This window comes from Chelmon rostratus, chromosome 13 (genome assembly GCF_017976325.1).
Source record: "Chelmon rostratus isolate fCheRos1 chromosome 13, fCheRos1.pri, whole genome shotgun sequence".
Taxonomy (NCBI): Eukaryota; Metazoa; Chordata; class Actinopteri; order Chaetodontiformes; family Chaetodontidae; genus Chelmon; species Chelmon rostratus.
This window is the reverse complement of record NC_055670.1, coordinates 20243946-20265229: the sequence shown is the minus strand read 5'-3', so window position 1 is coordinate 20265229 and position 21284 is coordinate 20243946. Positions and strand designations below refer to the sequence as shown.

General features: G+C 40.4%; 1 protein-coding gene across 1 annotated transcript; it reads right to left on the bottom strand.

Annotated features, from left to right (window-relative positions):
- Window positions 1–160: 160 nt before the first annotated feature.
- Window positions 161–21247, bottom strand: mrasa (muscle RAS oncogene homolog a). The gene is made up of 6 exons (XM_041950277.1): window positions 21112–21247; window positions 9045–9302; window positions 7843–7996; window positions 6552–6651; window positions 5513–5592; window positions 161–3951 (listed from the first exon to the last, which is right to left on the bottom strand). The coding sequence occupies exons 2-6, from the start codon at window positions 9235–9237 to the stop codon at window positions 3852–3854; spliced, it is 627 nt and encodes a 208-aa protein (XP_041806211.1). The 5' UTR covers window positions 9238–9302; window positions 21112–21247; the 3' UTR covers window positions 161–3851.
- Window positions 21248–21284: the final 37 nt, after the last annotated feature.

Below are 21284 nucleotides of genomic sequence, written 5' to 3'. Positions count from 1 at the left end.
GAAGATTAATGAGGCGGGTTTCTGCTGAACAAGCCAGTCCATGTCCATCCTGACTGTGGTACACGGCTCTGATCGCAGGCCATTCAGCAGTGAGTTAGTGTGTGGCTCTGCATTTTAATATCATGGATCCATCCAACAAAAAATAAAGCAACCAGTCAAGTAAAGTCACAATACTTGTATTTCTTTATTGAAATATAATCAACCCCTGAGGCTAGATAAAAAGGCCACAGTTTGTTTGTGCCTCGTCTAGCTCCTCAGTCTGACACAGCCAGTTAGAATACAACAGACCTGTCCAAAAACACACATTACACAACTGCTGTGACAACTCCAAATTTTGTTTTTTGTTATCCAAACTTAAAGAGTACACGGCCCTTTACATACCGACAAAATTTCAGGACAAACACAACTCAAATCAACTGCGTAACTTCAACAATACTTGGTGTCTAGTTGAAAAAAGAATGCTACCTCTCCAATTAATGAAAACAAAAGTGCTCAATTTAGCTCACATATAACCCAGGGTCAAACAACCGACACATTAAATTCACTTTCAGCATTTGTATTTGGTCTGCCTGAAATGTGAAGACGGCGCAATAAATCAGCAGGTTCCTTTGTACCAGCCATAACGATTAATTCAAGAAAGGTAACTTTCTGATTTCAAACTGTATTTTGGACCTCAAACCAAAAAGTTAAACAACTAGAAGACACCTGGCTGGTACATGAGCTCAGTCTGCTTAAAGGAACTGTGTGACAGTTGTGGGAATGCAGTTATTCACGTTTTCGATAGTTAAATAAGAAGGCCGATAACTTTCTCAAAGCTGTACACTAAATATGAAGATATGAAGAAGAAGCCAGCATGCCGGGTATCTTAGCTTGGCATAAAGACTGGAAAGAGCTAGCCCTGTCCAAAGGTAAGAAATAATCCAGCACATAAACACACATAAAACCACGACTCCTCCAGATCAAACAATCTAAATATAACATGCTCAATAAGTGAACTTCAGAGTCGCTGGTTGGCTGATCTAGTTACATTCAGGCAGAGCCAGGCTAGCTGTTTCCCTCTGTTTCTAGTCTTTACGCTAAGCTAACTGAATGCCGGCTGCAGCTTCATATTTAGTGTACAGACATGAAAGTATTACCACTGCTCTCATCTAGCTCTCAACACTGTGAGTAAGTGTATTTCCCAAAATGTGCAACAATTCCTTTAAGAAATTTCACATTGAACAAACAAACATATTTAAAGTTGGACGACAAACTTTCCTTATTTTGACCCTTGTGTGATGACATTTTCACTTGTGAGGCCATGAGCTCCAGCAAAGCAAAAGATCCATTTGCTTTTTAAGTTCAGGACCAAATTCTGTGTCTTCATCTTGGTCCACAACACATTACAGGTCTCTTCATATGGGGGCTCAAAGGCAAAAGGCCTACGACCCACTGAGAGTCCCAAAGAAAAAAAAAGGGGGAGTTTAGCTTTTTGTCCAGGTCTGGGACACGCTGAGGTAACATAGACATTAATAAATTATTCAGTTGTTTAAAAAACACTTTGCAAGAATCATATCAATAATTCATATCAATAATACAAAATGGTATCAAACATACATGATGCAACATTTTCATCAAACACATTCAGTATTTTTTTTTTCTTTTTTTTTTTTCTCCCCTGTGATCCAGAGTCTGTTGCTTCATTGCTCAATGATCAGTACTTCAATGTTTGGTGTCCTTCTCTGGAAACTCTCTGTGAAGTCCCTTTAACAGCAGATGTAGATTAATACTGTGTTCCTTCTTTTGCTGAGGTTGATTTTCCACTTTCATGCTGAGGTGAATTTGTACGCCATTCAATAAATGAGTTGCTTCATATTCGACCTTCGTAATTCAGAACTGAGTAATATAGAATTTTTCTTTCAACACCTTTCCAATGATTAAATTCCAACTTATTTGATCGCTGTTACAATCATCGCCAAGGCAACAGGCATACACAGGCACACAGGGCTGCAACACTAATCACCTATTTGCTTGTTTTGTTATTCGATTTTACATTCAAATTGTTTTTGACCGTGCCTTTCGCTTCACGTACAGATTTGAACAGAAAACAGCATGCCAATAGGAAAGTCAGAAATTGTATTAAAAGTGCAAAAATGTATTCCTTCGAGAGACGGTATTCATCCAGACAAAAAAAAGTTGTCCACTGAAACTTTAGTGCGTTAACAGTACAAGCCATTTCATAGGTTATTAAATTGTACATTCCTATCCACCTCACAGCTACAAACATGAATACACTGAATGTCTTGTTGCTTCGAGTGTGTGGTTTTCCTACAACTAAACGTAGTCTGTAGCTAGGTTAGCATGGCTTTAAGCCCTCTGAGCATCACGCTGCCTGGTTCAGACGGGCCCTCTGACTCTGACGTATTCCCAGGGCTACGCTGCGCATCCTCAAACTGAAGGAGTGCTGTCCTTTACGGAGCATGAGTCGTCTTCTAACATTGTCCTGAATTCAGCGGTGCAAGTCTGAAAAGCCCCAAGATTGAAATAAAGTGACATCACATTATTTTGGTTAGTGGCCAGTGCAAATCAGCTTCTCCAGCCTGTTTCGCATCGGAAACACGAAGCTCTCGCTATCCCTTATCTATTCTATGTCATCAAGAATTTCCTACAGATCTTTTGTAAAACAGCATTGAATTTGTTTACATTGCCACCTATAATTAGATCTTTTAAAACACAAATATAATTGTAAATTTCTATATTTTTTTTAGATACAAAACACATGGAAAGTAACTTGAATCTGTTAAGACCACAAAGACAAAAAGGGCTGTTGTTCATACAGTACTGATGAAGACTGCACTCATCAAACCACTGACTGAAGAGGCAACCTAAATCAACCATTATTATTTTCAAATATTTGATGTAAAGTGGCTTTCACATACTGTCATTTTTATGATGGGAAAATAATCCATTTATAAGAGTATGTGTAAAAATGGCCGTCAGTGTTGGTATGAACCCCTTTATGTTTACATTAAGTGGAACCACAAACACCGACCAATCTTACTTTCTTTTACAATTACAATATTTAAACACTTATTCAACGAGCTGATAATGTTCACCTGCCAACCGATATGACACATTTTCTCAGCATCACGTCGCATTTCCTTCGCTTGCTAAGACACATCCTTCCATCCTCTCTGAACTGACATTTCAAAACCCGAGCATCACATGACCACGAGGCACACGTCACACCCCCATGACTCGCAGTTCGCCTGTCGGCAACACCACACAACATCTATTTTCACTACCAAAATCACTGTCGCCACTCTCATATTCATCCGTCGTGCCCTTATGATGTCCGCTCTACAAAGAGAGAACATAGGCAGTATATCTAAAGATCACACAGGTGCTCTTCTTCCAGAAAATGGAGGAGTGTGAGGACAGAAAGCCGATGACCAGCATGTTCTTCCTCCCTTGTCCAACATCCGGGAGATTCTGATCTCTTCGCTTTTCCACACACAGTCTGTCATCTTGTGCCACATTTGATATTAAATTCAAAAATTACACTTGATTGAGAAACAGTTCAGTAACACTGTACTTCTGTGTTGGATACAGGTGGGAGGAATCTAAAGACCTTTGACAGGGACCATAAATTGAGGACAGGTGGCATAGCACTCATTCCAAGGCATTGTGAAGGGCTGAGGGGACATCAGTTCAACATTTCAGCTTCACTTCTCCTCCCGTCCCCCCACCCCCCTCACTTTTGTGCTCCAGTGGTTAACCACTGCTGGGAGTTCCTTTGGGGACGTCCCAAAGGTATGTAGGTGTGCATGTGGGTGTGTGTACGTTACGAATGATTAACAGGATGGGGGAGGTCACAATATGGCACAGTGGAACCTGTGGGAGCCTGCGGAACGCTCTGCTCTCCATTTCATCTTCTTTTTCTTCTTCTGGTTTCGCTCTGGGACCTGTTGTCTGTTGCCGTGGAAAAAGAGAGACATAGGAGCAAGAGTTTGACAAAATAATCTTAACTCAGGATCAATTTACTGGCTTCTTCTGACACCATACAACATATTAATCCTGCCACAGTTATTGTAGTGTCTGTTTATCCACCATATAAGACCGGTACATTCATGGTTTATTATAAGTCAAAGCTAGGGTTAAAGAAACAATTCAATATTCTAAGAAATACACTTACTTTCTTGCTGAGGGTTAGATACCAAGATTAATACCACTCTTATGTGATTAAAGTAAAAATGAAGCTACTGTCAACAGTAGTTAGATAAGTTAGTTAGAAAGACTTTTTTTGTGTGTGTAAAGTGTAAAAACACAACATGGTTTTGTGCAGGACTAATTCTTGATCAGGCACAGTTACCTCCTGGAGTTGTGTTGTCACCATGAGGTTGACAGACAAGCTAGACTACACTCACCAGCTGCTGGCCCTAGCTTGATATTTACCACACAGACGAGAGCAGTATCGACCCTGTTAGCCAGGGAGGGCTGAATCGAGGGCAACTGGACTTGGTTGTAGAAACTGAGGAAGCCCCTTGGATGAGAGGCGAAATGTTTTTCAATTCCCTTCAGCCAAGTCCAACCCTTTTTGGATTATCATGACCTGCATGACTGAGAATCTTCACACACATATTGATCTTCTCACACTTCTTGGCAAGAAACCAATAAGTGTAGTACCCTAAATGCCAAATTATTTCTTTAAGAAATTATCCGATTACTTGCCTGTTCAGAGTGAACATGTGTCCATTGTTCTTTTCATTTTAATACATTTCTTTAACCACTTTTTCTTTTTTTGCCTGTGACTAATGCAGCAGTAAATCCAGCTACTGTTCACAATTACAATCGCAGCTACACAAGTGAGTCATACTGAGTTTACAGCCAATCCATAGTGTGTGACAACTCACACAAGTACAAAGTGGACTGATGGTTTCTGCCTGAACTGCTGATGCATCAGTCAGAAAAAAGCACAGTCATTATTTCTTCATCCACCTCTGTATGACTGGCTTTCTACAGTATGGCCACAAGGGGGCAATGTTGATACATGGATCAACTGCTCGGTTGTGAATGAAGAGAAGCGTTTCCTCATGAGTAAATTAAAAACCTGCCATGAGGACAATGAGAATTCCCTGTAATCTGGATTACTTCCTTTTTACAAATACAGAGGTGACTGCCGTTGTGTATTCAGGTATCTGAGTACTACTTGTTGACTGTTGGTCCTTGCAACAAGAGAAATATGAGAAACAAAATATGACCACATGCAGAACATGGACACAAACCAAATTCTTCTAAATTTACACACGTGTCAAGACAGGAAATAGCTGTGGGACTTTTTCTTTGCTTTTCCACTCTTCCTAAAAACACTTTCACTGCCCTCACATGGCAGTTTAACACTCTCTAAGTGCCTCTAACCTCTAAAGAAGTGAAATACATGCTTGAAATAAAGGGGTGGAGGGTGACAACCAAAGATTTCACAGTCTGTACCTTATGGAAATCAGAGGATAAATATAAGTTAACTTTGAGTTACCTTATAACACGAACCAGCTCATGAAAGGCTTTGTCCACATTCATTGGAGGATCCTTGGCACTGGTTTCAATATAAGTTATCTGAAGACACAAGCAGAAATAGTCCAAATCCAAGCAAACGTGATATTAAAGTGCTATTAGTTGCTACTGACTCTATTATACTAACTATATAGACAACATTGAAAAAAAGATGGACATAAAAAGTCTGAAGATAGAATGAGAGGATACTGTTTGTGTGTGTGGCAGAGTGTCTGTGATTCTCCCTGAATCCCGCTGGGCCAAACTCATTACACAACACAGAGAGAAAGTAAACTCAGCAACTCAGAGAGCTCTCTATCAGCCTGAAGGTTCTTTCTTCATTTGACAGTCATGTCTGCCTGCTTCCTGTTTCAATGGTCAATGGTGTGTTGAGTGTATGCGTGTGTTGTGCGCTGACAGTACATCCACATTAAGCCAGTTAAATTTGTAAACTCATCTTTTTCTCTGCCTTTCAGCCCTTTGGCCAGACTAATTCAATGTTTTTATAACAGAGCTTTTCGAAAACAGCCTCCAGAGTGTGTAAATCCTAAAACTCCAGCTTGTAATTCCTTTCTAGTCTCTGTTTCTGTGAATACGCATTTTAAACGTCTATACAGTCAATCCCCATTAACCTGTATTGACACTGTGACCATGAAATAATGATTTGGTCAGCTTGGCTGTCAGATGTTAGCTGTGATGCAAAGTTTTGTTGTTTGAAGAAAAGGAGATTTAGGCAAGACCTCCACAAAAATGTGTGTGTGTGTGTGTGTGTGTATATATATATATATATAAAGCTTAACAATAACTTGATGATACAGGCTCAGACTATCTATGCGTGTGAAATTTAAACGCTGTCTTTATGTGCATCCACATACATGCATATGTGTATATATATATATATGTGTGTGTGTGTGTGTGTGTGTGCGTGTGTGTGCATAGGCAAGTGTAAAAACTCCTCAGTTACAAAAATCAGTAAAAGACAGAAAACTAGGTATCAGTGCAGGAAAAATTTCACTTCTCACATTATGTTTTGCAGCCATCTCTTGGCCCTGGTCAGTGGTGACCTTTCTCAGATGGACCAAATCCACTTTGTTTGCCACCAACACCATGGGGAAGGCCTCCCTGAGAGGAAAACACACGCACACACACTCAGTCAGGTATTCCCGTATACCTGAACAATGCATTACCAAAGGAACTGCATTGGTTTCAAAGTGGTTCTAAGTGTCTTATGGTCTAGAGACTATTTTAAAGACCTGGCAGGTTTGCATTTAGACTAGAAAGAGCATCACATGGTACAAAAACTGCCTGGGAGGTGTCAGATTTCTGCAACACTCAAATGTTGTAGAAAAATGAGCTACAGTAGAGAACCACTAAATATGGACAGACTTGCTCAGTTCCAGTTTCTATTTTTGTTCCATCTCAAGCTCAGTTTTATTGGCTACTGTCAGTCACAGTCAGAGAACAGATGCAGCCTCTTCTCTCACGGCCGACACTCACAACGCAACTGATTCGAATTGTGAAAACAAATCCGATGCTCTGCCCAACTGGGCTGCAGCTCGAGGAAAGGGAAGCAAAAAACGAGATCCTGATCCTTCACCATTCTAATCCTGAAACAACAATGTACCTAAATATACTTAATGTACTACATATAGTTAATATTTTGAAATGTAGTCCTTAAATAGGTCATGTGAATTGTCAAATCAGTCCACATGAGATGATGATCTGATGGAACACACTGAACCTTATTTTAGTTTTTTTTAGATTAGTTTAGGCCAAAATTTCAAATAGTCTTAATTGGTGCCGCACAATCACAAGAAGAATGGCAAATAAAATCAGTGGTCAGAAGATTGTGGAATAGATCCCCAATCTCACCGTATTGCAAACATCATTACACTACGTCCGACAGAGCTACTTCCTCTTTTGGTAACTCTGGCGTCCAGGTTTGACTCTGACTTACTATATTTACCGTAGTTGAGCACACACAGATTTTCAATGCAAACAACAGTTGGTTGTATTGGACATTTTGAGTGCGTTCTCTTTTGTTCTCACTTCCAAATAATCTGGTTAAGATGGCAAGGACAAACTCGTAATAGCCCTTGTAGATGTGATTAACAGGATAAAAATCTAGCATCTATATAATCAAATAAGGACACAAACTTGGCAAGATTGAACTTGCAATCTGTGATTTGGTTTTCAGGTTTTAGATTAAATCATACCGTGAGTAGGAATGCTCTAATGATTCACAAATCATACCTCAAATTTTCTTTGTTGTGTTTCTGCTATGTACCTCTCAGCTGAGCAGCTGTAACCTACCTGTCTTTGACCCGTAGTATGAGTTGATGGAATCGGTCAACATGTTCAAAGCTGGCCTTGTCCGTCACAGAGAAGACAATGAGGAAGCCATCTCCTGTCCTCATGTACTGTTCCCTCATCGCACTGAACTCCTCCTGGCCGGCTGTGTCCAGCACTGTGAAGATGGAGGGACAACAATGTACCACTTAACCTGAACGGGTCTCTTGCTTACTGATTTTTTCATTCCAAATAGATGATAAACATATTTCATGTGGGCTTTGAGAAGTTTTTCCTACCACATTATAACAGTACGACCATATGTTTTTAAATGTGCTTTTCAGTGGCAGTGGCAAATTGCTCATTTTGGCATTTCCAGTCATTCTTCTTTTATTTTTATTGCACCACCTGATTGAATTTAACAGTTAACAAGGTGCTTATCAAGCATGCCAAGACCTATAAAAGCTGCAATAAAGAGTCAGAGTTATTCCAAATATAAATTGTTGAACCCCTCCTAACCAAAAGCATTGTTACATTTCTTTACTAACGAATGTAAACTGACCCAGTTGGCAGTAATCATTGTACGATGATATTTTGTCTGATTTTGTTGATTTTGTTACTGTGACCCATTTTAATTTTCTTCGAGCACACGGTCAGAATAAGAGTTTGTTTCCTCCACAACTTGTGTGATCACCTCCGCTTTCATAATCCTGAGAGAAAGACACATGTAGATTCTAGTGATCCTATGACCCAATGATCTTTCCTTGAGTGTCGCCCCCTTACCTAACAACGGTGCCACAACAATTGGTAAAGGCCTTGGACTTGGAAATACACATTTGCATAAACTGTGAAACTGATCTTTTTAAGGAGTTTTCTAATTCTTTCCAGAGCTTTATACGTTTCCAACATAAATGCAATACTTTATTGAGGGAAGGGTAAGATCATGGGATGATGCATAATTTCTCCCACATGCAACTCTTGTAGGGCTTTTTTCTAAATGTCATTAATTTGTTCAGGGAGTTGCTATTCCATAGTCAGCTCAGTGTTGGAAACAGCAACCACAGGAATGTAGTTAAAAGCTGAAACAGATTTTAAAGAACAAATACTCCCTCATTGGTCAATTGTGGACATTTTCAATTGACAAAGAAAAACGGAAAAATAACTAAAACAGAACATTAGCATAGAGAGGTAGGATCATTTTTAGCTGCACATGCATTTCTACTCACCATCCAGTATTGCCCACTGTCCATCTATCTCTGTGTGCTTAAGATACGAGTCCTCTATCGTTGGATCATAGTCTGGCACAAAGATCTTCTGGAAAAATTGGATTGTGAGGGCACTCTTGCCAACACCACCATCCCCCACCACCACCAGCTTGTACGTTGGCAGGTTGTCACTTGGCACAGCGCTGGTCGCCATGGCTACTGGACAGTGGTGGTAAAGGTGGAAAGTAGGCTAGTAGGTGGCTGGTGAGACGCACCTGGCTGCAATGGAGGACCGAGTGATAGAGAAAGAGAGAAAGAAATAGACAATAGAGTGGGGAGGGAACAACAGACAGACAGGGAGAGAGAACAAGGGAGAGAGGTGTTAAGGTTTTGTTGCAGCTGCTTTTTCATCACCATGGAGACCACAGACCACAGCTAGGAGTTGTGGATCAAAGCAGAAAGATGGAAAAAATAGTACAAAAAATAGACAAAGACAGGCCAAAAGAGAGACTTCAGCACCCTTTAAGCCCACCTACAACACAAACGTTCATAGCTGGCAAACAGTAATTTAGATTCTTCTCACCAGAGAAAGACAAGTGAACAAAAGCTGTACATGGCTTTAAAATACGGCAAAAATGTGAACAAGTCAAAGTAAGAACATGTTTAAGTGGAACAATTGACTTTTTCTAGGAGAGGTTGATGTTTTTCCAGTCCATTTAATCCAATCTAGCAGCGATTATAGGAACAGCATTTTATGGGGACTACTGTATCGACTTGAGCATTTATGCAACATATGCAGAAATTAAACCGCTGAACCCTGCAGAGTTCTGTCACATGGCAAGTAGTAACATGAGCCGCCCAGAGTGCTAAAGAGGTACCTGACTTTCTGATTCAATTACTTGTTTCGCTGTGGTGGATATCAGCATGCACAATATAGGAAGAACCCATCATGAATGGGTTTTTTTTTTCAATTCAACAATAATACTTAACAAAAACCTCAACTATTTTAATTTGAGTCATGAGACAGAGTCGCTATTTTCTTTTTCTGGTTAAAATCGAGCTGATGCTTTCCTTAGCCCAACCGCAGTGTGCTGAGCTGTGATCATATATATTTCTACTGTGGCCTCAAAGCAGGGGATAACCACACTGAGCTTAAGGTCCTGCTTTGGTAGGTAGTGCTTAGGCTCTAAACTGATTAGCGTGCAGGCATGCAGGTGGCTAAAGGGAAAGCATCATTCTTAAAAGACTTGCTTTGTTCAGCTTTTAGCACTTTAGTAGCTTCAGTGTAACATATAGCTCTCTATTTTCTACACGCTGCACAGCACAGTGATGTCACAGTTAACTGTTCAATGTTCTATTCATTTGTCATTACACAGTAAGTACTGTATAAATATATACATATATTATCCTACATTAAAGGTGCATTAGAGGCATAGAATCATGGCTATCATTTAGTGGCAGAAACGTAATCCTGGTAGCATGAAGGGGAAACAACTTGCAACCCTGGAAAATGACAAATAAATGACCTTGATTCCTTGAGCCACAAATAAATGAGAATTTTTGACATAACACTCTTTTATGTTTTAATTGAGACTGTGTGAGCTGCTGTCAGTGTGTCAGTATCCAACAGGTCAGCTGGCTGAAGAACAAACAAGCATGAATAAAGTTCACACTTAGGCTTGGCATCAAGATTGCCATTTGCTATTGGATTAGCATCGTCACACCCTCTATCTGGCCTCTTTCCCCACTGGGACGCACGGCGAGTCACTGAGATGCTAAACCACCACAGGAAATAAACTCAGCGCGCTCCCCAAAAAAAACAGTTCTCTTGCGAGACGCTGCGTTTTGTACTCTGCACTGACATGAAAATGCAGTCTTTAGAGTTTATGTGGCCAGAGTTGTGTTTCACTGCTATGTTCATGTTGTTTTGTTCTAAATGATATGAGCCTCGCTGTTTTCTGATCCACCCTCCTGCAGTTATATTGGAGCCGTGAAGTGCTGGGAAGTTTCTGACCTATAGTAGCGCTATGGTGCTACTTTTCTACACGTGGGTCCCCATTTTGTTTATCTCACGCAGACGCACAAGAACACACGTGCATTTGTGGATTCACATGTGTGAAGCGGTTCACATTTCACACTAATCCGCCGAGCTACAGGTGGTGGTAACACACTAAGGTGTGCTGCAATGTGCCAGCTACGACAGGAAGGAAGAGGACTGCTGGCAAACATGGATAAATGACGCTCGACAGGTTTTGTTAGTGCTCAATGATACATGCAATGCATTTTGGTGAGTAACACTGAATGTAAACATAGCTTTTGTTTGTTTACAGAAAAACTCCACAGTGTACCTTAAAATACTGCTAATGCAAAGCACACACTTCCTGTGGCTCCTGCTTCATATTAAGAGCTTCCAACTGGGAACCACAAAAGGCTTTTATTGTGAAGCAGCTACATACAGCCACATTTGGCACCATGATTAATGTCTGCGATTCTGATGAGAGTTGGTCTACCAAGATCTACCAGCATTCTCACATTTTTTTGTAAACTGATGTGATTTAAATATGAGGAAGAATAGTAAGAGAAGCAGTGGCCACAATAAAACTGGATGGATGAAGGCTTGTAGGCAGCAGGCCTTATTGTTGTGTTGCACAGAAACCCGCTGGTACTGTTCTCACGCCATTGGCTCACTCACAGCGTGAATAAAACAACTTTATGCAGAAGCGGCTAAAGCAAGCCTTGGTGAGCCCGGTTTGGCCCAGCAGTAGAAACCAGGCTAATGACGTCTACTCTCAGTAGCCAACTACAACCACAGCGCCAGCAGAGAAATATGATGGCTTCAACACAGATGGATAACTGTAGTTTGTAATTATGGCTTTTTGAACACAAAAATAAACATCCATCTTGCTAGAATATGAGAGGTTTAACAGAGGTGTATTTTTTCCACACAAGTGAAGTACATTAGAGGTTCAATATAAAAAAATCTATTTAAACATTTGCAAATGAGTCAGACTTCTTATTTATTTATTTTTTTAACAATTCTGGGCAACAGCTTGTACAGTACTCAACAAATGTGTATTTTTTTCAGATTCTACCCATTTTCAGTAACACTGTATGGTTAAAATCACTAAGGGTAATAAAACAGGAGCTTTGATATGTGTCACCCTATCTCATGCTGTGATGGCAAAAAGCTCACCCACAGCTGGCCGCAGAGAGGGAGAGAGACAGACAGAACAAGACATGGGAGGGAAGTAAGAAATCGGAAACAGAAGAGTGAGGGAGAGGAAGCAAGGGTGCACGAGGATACACACCAGTATTTTACCATGTGCTCCCCATTTAAGGCCAGTTTTGTCATTGTCATTGCTCCTTTTACATGATGATACTGAAAGCTCTGTTTTCAGACGTAAAATTAATGTTTAAAATAATCTCATCGCAAATCATTAGAATCATTAAACACCAACTTTTTTTCTCTCAACTGTGAATTGCAATTGTCCAAGACTGAAAAGGATTCGGTTCAGCTTGGTCCAATCATTCATGACGCCATCTTATAGTCTTGCTGTTCCTGATAGCGAACATTTTAAGATGCAAAGAAGAGTAAAATACAGGTTGAAGTCAAAGTGTCAATCAAACTATGCTAACTTAAAAAGGTACCCTGTAGAGTTTTTGACCGCTGGTGGTGGTACTGGGCCGTGTTTATATAAGTAGATGTCCCATTTTGGTCCCCCACACAGGAGATACAAAACACATTCCTGCTGCCAGTTTCGCTATCCCACTAATAAATAGTTGCCATTGGTAAGACAGAAAAACAAAGTAATGCAGCAAAGGGGAAGACTGCAAGCTAGCAAACAAGGACGTAAACAATTCAAGATTTCTAATATTCAGCAAAATTAATATGTAAATGCTTTTCGAGGAAGGTCTCAAGGAAACAGTACACTTTGGTGAGAAACCCTGAATGTAACTTTGTCCACCTTTAAATATCCGTATACATGACAAGACATGACCAAAATATTCACTGTAATAAATTACATATCTCGAAAAAGATATAGATTTATATTCTGTGCTGATTTAAAATTAAAAGATGGGCTACCTGGAAGGTGAGAAATCTTGAAATGTCTGCTTTAAAAACATTTTGGAAGTAATGTTAAGTATATCTGATTTGCGGTGAATGCGTTGCAACACGCATTCTGCTGATACAACCCATTTCAGTCAAGCCATCCAAAGTCATACTAATCTGAAATTGAACAAATGTGAAATAAAACAAATCTACTCTGTCTTGACTCTGTAAGATCTTCAGATTTCTAGCTCTCATTAAACTGTATCGACAGTCAAAAGCAGACAAAAAAACACATTCACTCACTACTAGCTCAACACCCTCACCACCCACGCACCCATTCCTCCTTCATCCACCAGGAAACAGCTGTCAGCTGGCTACAGTCCATCCTTTCCTGCCCAGCACAATGGAGGGAAGGAAGATGTTTCCTTCCTTTCCAAAGACCAACCAGCCAATCAGCCAGCCAAGTTGGGCAAAGAATTCTCAAGCCAAAAATTCCTGATGTTAAAAAGTCTCTTCAGTCAGTCAGTTGGCTGGCTGTCATAAAGTCACGAAGCAAACGTCGCTGCCACGATTTCATTTCACATGACACCATCACCATCACCACACAGATTTTCAGCTCTGTGCAGAAAAAGCACAACAGCTTGAGAAGCACCTTGAAACCACAGTACCTGCCACCAGTTGTGGTTTTCAAACCAGTCATGCTGGGTTAGTCGAAGCCAAGTCAGGTCACCACCCTGTACGGTGTGTCAGCATTTCCCTCAGTGAGTTTGCTCGGCGAGTGCACAATCCACTGAAACAACACTCACTGTTCTGTGAGACTAAAATAATCCACAGACACCAGTTTAAACCAAATTCCTCTGGGAGTGGAAGCTTTGCAGAGGAAATTTTACTATGTGTCCAACCAAAGTTAGTCATCTGACCAATGTGGCTGGCTATATGGCTTTTACAAACCATGAAGTTTCAGAGGGCCTACCCAGCCTGCAAAGGACATACTGAGTAAAGTACCCAACACTTAGGCTGCGTGCACACAAATGAATCTGAATGCTTTCCTCTCCGTTTTGGTCTTTCATCCACACTAAGCTGGCATTTTCCACCCATGAAAACGGAGCTTTTTTGATTTGGACACGCCTGTCTCGTGTTATTGTTATGGACAGGAGAAAAAGAGCTCGCCCAACACAGTCATGTATAGCTATCAACCCTTTCTGGCATGATTAAGTACTTTCGTATCACAGTATACAATATGTATGACCTATTTTGCATGACAATAACTGATCATACAATACGTTGTAATAACATTATGTAAAACAAGTATTGTCATGAACACAGATTATTTATGTCACTCAACTTTGAGCATTAAGTATGGCTTTGATTTACAAACAGTGAAGATATTCTTGTTAGCTTTAATCAATAAGTAAATACGCATTCGAATTAGTTTCTCATATCTGTGTGCTCGTCTGTACAGGATGGCCAACCCTGACCTACGTTATTCATTACATGTGCAACATCAAGCTGCCGACCGGATTATGTTTTCTGTTAGCATAATCGGGAAATATTGTGAGTCACAAAAGTGTTGATACTGAACGCATCACTAAAATGTTCACTGACAACATATTTCTTTTGTTTTCCACCAAAATATCTAATCTTGCGATGCGTCATCCTCTTGTAGTTGCAACCGCATTATTCAACTTTTCTGTTTAGGCGCTCACAGCACCTGACGGAGGTAAAGGAAAGCTCATGGCCTCGGTTTACTGCAGAAAAAGATCACAGTGACTTGAAGGACGAGGCACGATGTGTTTATTAAAGTTTCACCAAAACAAAAATTTTTCCAAATTATAGACAAAGTGCTTTTGTTGCCTAACACTAACCACAGACTCAGGATGGGACCAATGCACTCTGGTGAGAAAATATGTCCAGTTTACATCCATAATTCAGTTGAATGCATTTTGCACCACAAAATGAAACGGAAAACAATGAAGTTATATATCAATGTCATTTCTAGGAGACTGGGTCGGACTAAGACATGACAGAGTAGGAGGCAACAAACTGGGATTTAACCTGCAGAGACCAGAAAAAGCTGTCAAAATGGTCAAGCTAGTCACCCACACCCTTTACCAGATGATGACTGTAGAGCAGAACTTAACTTTTGTCCTTTTCTTTCAGCCTTTCCATGAGAGGCAAGCTTTTAGAGCCGGTCCGATGGTGCTGGATAGAACCACCTTTTGAATTTCTTTCCTGTTTCAAACCCTACCTCCATTAATCAGAGAAACCTTCTTTTTAAATCCACAAAACTGCTTCAAATCACGCATCACTTATGTCCAAAACACAGCCATTCCAGCACAGCAGATACAGTATACAAAGTTGCACACACTGGATGTGCAGTAGTGTGGCACATCAACAGCACCTCAGAGCACGTAAATCATTCTATAAAGCCTGTTTCATGTGATTCCTCACCTGAAGAGACAATCTCCACATCTGCGACTAACCAGGAAATACAAGTTTCTCCTCATCCAATGTGACAGCTGGAAAGAAGACAAAAGAGAATAAACCAGGCAATCCCCAGTGCCTCCTGGTGTGTTTTTGACTTCATACTTTGTCGTCACCATGACTCCATAAAGCCTTTCTGGGCTCTTGAGAAGTAGCCAGTTGCTGCCTTGGGAAAGGATAAAGGGACTTCCCTCTTCACATGGGAACAAAGCAGCAACACGTCTCACAGAACAGGAATAAGGAGGAACAGTGGTGCACACCCCGGCCTGTACTGTATCGTTGATATCAACACTCATCGATCATTCAAAGGAGGTGTTAAGACTTAGTTCAGTGAGTTCAAAATATATTAAAGCTCTCAAGCTGCTGTCAAGTGACAAACTCCAGCCAAACTCCACCCTTTTTTTTATTGGAATGTGAGCTGATCTGATCTTTTATTTTACCTTTGACTCATGAAAACCATTTAAGAAGTCCCTGACTCTTTGGAAGAACTGGGCTTTCAACCTTGGAGAAGCAGTTTGCTGGTTCCTGTCATCAAGACAGCTGAGGTCACAGCAATAATGTGCTTCGGGGCTATCTTTGTCTGAGAGCAGCGGCAAATACAAAGGACCCTAACACTGCTGCCCTTATTGTTTTTATGATCAACATTTTAATGATTCCTGTTTGTTGGTTTTATCCTATAAGGCATTTTGGAAACCCTGTTTAAGAAAGGTGCTAGTTGATTATCATATTATTATAGCATCTCTTTACCAGCATCAATTCCTCAACTATTAATGTAGTCAAAAATCAGATGTACGTACAGCCCTGAATTCATGCACCATGCTTGCCAACATGGCATCAAAGATGTTTTTTTTTTTTTAAATAATGTGGCTCTCTGGATGAAGCTTACACATTCAGCATCTCCTTCACACAAGTACAGCTTCAATGTAAAATGCAATCTGAGCCACAGTCTTATTATACAGGGGTGTTTCCTTACTGAGACAGTGTTTCAAACTGATGCATATTTGAGCAGCAGTAGACTATAATAATGATACTGTACATTCAGATGCCTTTACACTTTAAACTCGTTTTGACAAGTAATTTGTTGTGTACTGAATGACTGTTTTAAACAGCTACACATATAATTTATTGTAATTTATGCCAGAAACTGGAGGTAAGGAAAGTCAGCTGCCCCTCATCGCATTTTCCCCAATGATGACAGACTTCATACCCAGATATTTCACACCCTGTGCAACAACTGGCTGAGAGGACAAAGTGCAAATAGCCTGACAGAGGGCTGATCACATGATTGTTGGTCATCACCAGTGACTAACTCGACACAGTCTCCAGTCACACTGAACTGTTTGAGAGCCCATTTGGCCATAAATTACACTGATGTCTTTTTTCATAATACTACACAATTTTCAGAAATCCTCTGTGGATAAGGCTGCCATTCACACGCAACTCACACATACAAGCCACACATCTCACTAATGTACTGTGACTTCATGGGGGCATTTCCTACTCTGACCTTTTCATTCATTCTGATAATCTTACTCTCTTTCTGGCTATTTGGGAATTTCAACCAGAACACAGGATGTCATTAGTCAACCACTATCAGGCACCAGTGACACTGGATGAATGATTCAGTGCTTGTTATTGTATATGGACAACTTATTTCCAAGTGCATTTGGGATAAATGCTGCAATACTTCAGGTTAGGTTACAATATGTGACACTTTATTTAAAGTTTGAACTTAAAATCACTGGCTGATTATGTAGTACGTGTCTTTGAACAACCACATACACATGAGACACCACTGACAGCAGTCAATCATCGCCCAAAAGGAAAAAAATTATTGACAGGTAAAATGTTATCGCCCTCTGGTAAATGTTTTCTCCGTATCTTGTTGCAATTGTAACTTCATCAGTGATGCTGGAATTGATTGGATTAAATGTTTTTCATGTTTTATTAAACAAAAACAGGTTCAAGTATTTGGACAACCTGAACAATTGCGGTAAATATTAGGGATGCACGAAAACTGTTTTTTAAAACCGATACCGATGGCCGATAACTTTCAGCTCCTAAAGGCCGATACCGATAACACACACATATACCATCATGACATCAATACCTCAAACAAAACCAAAAACAGCGGCGCACAGTGAGAGGCGGTTGCTACGCAACGTACGTGTTTACTTTCAGAGCTGCTGCACAGTGAGAGATGTGACAGACGAGTAGATCATTTTAAATCAACAAAATGTGTTTTAATCACTATTTTATGTCACACTATTGAATGGTTTAGTAGCAAGCCGTGTTCTAAGCGGGATAACGTATAGTGAGCAGGTTCCTATGGAGAAATAAACCCCACCGCTTTGTGTCGGGCTTCTATGTCATTCTGAAGAAAGATACATGATCCCTTACTTAGACTTGTCTATGTAAACAAACTGAAAAAAGGGCATTCCATAGTAAGGCAAGCGCCATCATGTCCATGATTTAATCTTCAATAACCTTAGCCCGTTGGTCATCTTTGGCAAATTTCTTGGATTTTTTGAAAGCCTCGCCGACGTGTGTCAGTCCCGGTGGCTTCTTTGCGGCTGCCTTGCTAGCATTAGCGTCTTTAGCAGGCCGGGCGTCCTCATACGCTTTCCGAACTCTGTCAAAGCGCTGGTTATGTTTCAGGTGGCTGACCAGGTGTGAAGTATTAAAACTTGTGCAATTTCTCCCTCCTCGTGGAACTCGCTTGGAACATTTGTTACGAATAAACAGCGAACAGTCTTCTTCGGAAACTGTGAAGAAGTCTGAACTCTGTTTTCATAAGCACGCTGTGCCGCATGCTGCATTCAAGGTGTAACGTACATTCCCCCGTTCCCTCATTTGGTAGTCGTTCTTTCGGTCGGCCTTTTTAAGTTCATGTTTCTATTCCTTATGTGTAACATGTGTAAAAATGCTGCGAATGTTAATTCAAGTCAGCAACTACCAAAATTATGACCGAGTTATCGAGTTGTTTTCTGGCATGAGGAGGTATTCTTGAGAGTTTTTCTGATTATGCCAATGTCACATGAACGCAGCATTCACTGCAGGCCATTCGGATCTCATAGTGGGAGCGAGGCACTGCCGTGCTGACAAAAACACATATGTTATCGGGGCTGTTGGTCATGATATCGGATTTATCGGAACGACGTCATAATTTCATGTTATCGGCCCAAAAACTATCGTGCACCCCTAGTAAATATTTAGGCAATCTGATTCACTTTGATGATTTAATAAAGATTCAGAAGGTTACCTGGGTCTGTACTTAAGGGGCAAAGAATTCAGCAAAAGCTTTCAACCTAGCAACAGAAACTATGGCCTCAAACTTACATGTCTGAATGAGTGTCAAAACAAAAGGCACTAACTCAGCTTGATTTCTTTGCATAGAAAGCTGAAGAATGTATAAACTAACCCCCGGTTACCAAGGAAATATACTAACAGTTTGAAAAAATGAAGTAAAAGTAACATCTGTTAGGGAAATCAAACATAGATAGTGATAGAGATTTTTCTTAACACTGTTTTGGAATATAGGTGGTCTGAAATTACATTTGACATTTAAAACTGAGCTGGAGTAAGATGCTACACAATATTCAGACCAATGGACTAACATAGAAAACTGTATCTTATTTTTAGTTATCCGGGTCCACGCCTTGGCTAACAGACATACAGTTAAATACATCTACACATGGAAGTTGGAATGCCTTATTGTTTTAGTATTGAGCAACACTGAGGATATTTGTCTTGCTCAAGGGCACCTCAGATGATGAAGAAGAAGACCCGCATTTCTAATCCATTTCACTGCTTGATTTTGTCAAGGCTGCCTAAAACGTTATGGCTGCAAGCCTACTTTTTGACACAAATAGACCAACATTTTGCAACACTTTCAACTATCAGATGTACAGTGGCAGAATTTAACTACTCAAGTAGATCTGAAAGTAAATTAGAGGTGCTTATACTTTACTTGAGTATCTAGTTTTCATACCATTTTCTAATTCTACTCCACTACGTTTCAGATGGAAATATTGCACTGTTCACCCCAAAATATGTTTTATTTTCAATTAAACTATCCACCAGTATCTACAAGTACAGATGAAACAATCAGTTAGTTAATCAATTGGTCAATTGGCAGACAATTAATTTGGAACTATTTTGATAATGGTTGACTCATTTTTCATGCAAAAACATTTCATGGTTCCAGGTTCGCAAATGTGAGGATTTGGTGCCTTTCCTTTGAATTATTTTTAATTTATTTGTTATCATTTTGAAGTTTGGACTGTTCGACCAACATGCATTAAGAACAACTAACCGATTAGTTGCAGTCCTTAAATAGTCTACAACAATAAAATCCTGCTTTGACATGAATGCATTAGTAACAATAATCTAATGATGTAACATATAACAGTCACAGGGGCCATTTTTCTCCAGTGAATACTTTAAGCACACTTTCCTGATTATATTTACATATTTTACTTGACTCACTTCTTCCATGCAGGACTTCTACTTGTAATGGAGTATTTTTACTTAAGTAAAGAATCAAAATACTTCCTCCACCTGGACAAGACACCATATGCATGCAAGTGGAAACTGGTATCTCACAGAAATCACTATTTAATAATGTACACATGCAATAGATCAAATACCTGGGAAACTCAGCATCTGCCAGTCATCCACGGGGTAATTTCCCCCTAGTCAAAGGTCACGATTAAGGTTTAGGGAAATTGTGGAACAGCATGTAAAATACAGCTAACCGTTACTCTCGCAAGCAACGTGATCAGCAGCAGGGTTTTACATTTCCATAAAGTTATGATGGAAGGATAAAGGGGGATCTATCCGCAGACAGCCAAATTATCTGGTGATTTCACTTCGCTATTAATAGTGATTAACGTGTGTGTTGTGTGAGTTTGTGTGCGTGCGTGTGTGTGTGTGTGTGTCTGCAGACGGACTGGTGCTTCTGAATGATCTCATCCTATGATTTGATACATGAAGAATCTCTCTGTTCTCTGTGTCCAGCGGTGAAATCTGCACAGCATTTCGGAGCTGGGCGCCACTGTGCGTGTAAAAATGGTGGTGGTAAAACACTGCATATCTCTGACAGAGGATAAAAAGGCAAGCACTGTTTTTGTTTCGTCCCCACGGGATGATTTTGACACACAAGAGGCAAGGCCCGTCTGTGTGTGTGTGTGCGTGTGTCTGTGTAGAAGGAGAGAGAGCGCGCGAGCGGTCGTATGGAAAACCGACAGTAGCCGCCCCTGAATAACGGATTTCGGTTGCTTCATCTTTCTCTTCAAGTTTGCAGCAAAAAGGAATTTCCGCAAACGTGATACAGTCGTTCATATTCTCAATGAAAACAAGCTAACTTCCCCTGACTGTTTACTGCGCTGTCATTAGCCGAAACAACCCGGTGACAGTTAGCTAGGCTACAGTAAGTTGTTGATACCCTGAGAGTAGTTGATTTTACATTAACGGTAGGTGTTGCCTTCACTGCCCGTGAATACAAACGTCCGCATTCACTTCTTCTTCTCTGTCAACAGGAAAGCTACTTACCGCTGTGAGCTTCGCTGTGGTGAACACAAAGAGACGTCCTCACACCGACATATTCCTCCTCATCTCTCTCTTTCTCGGCTTCAAACCACCGCCGCCCTTTCGCCACAGACGGGAGTGTGCTCCCCACATCTGCGAAACAATACGTTGAGTAGCTAATCTTTGTATTGCAACAG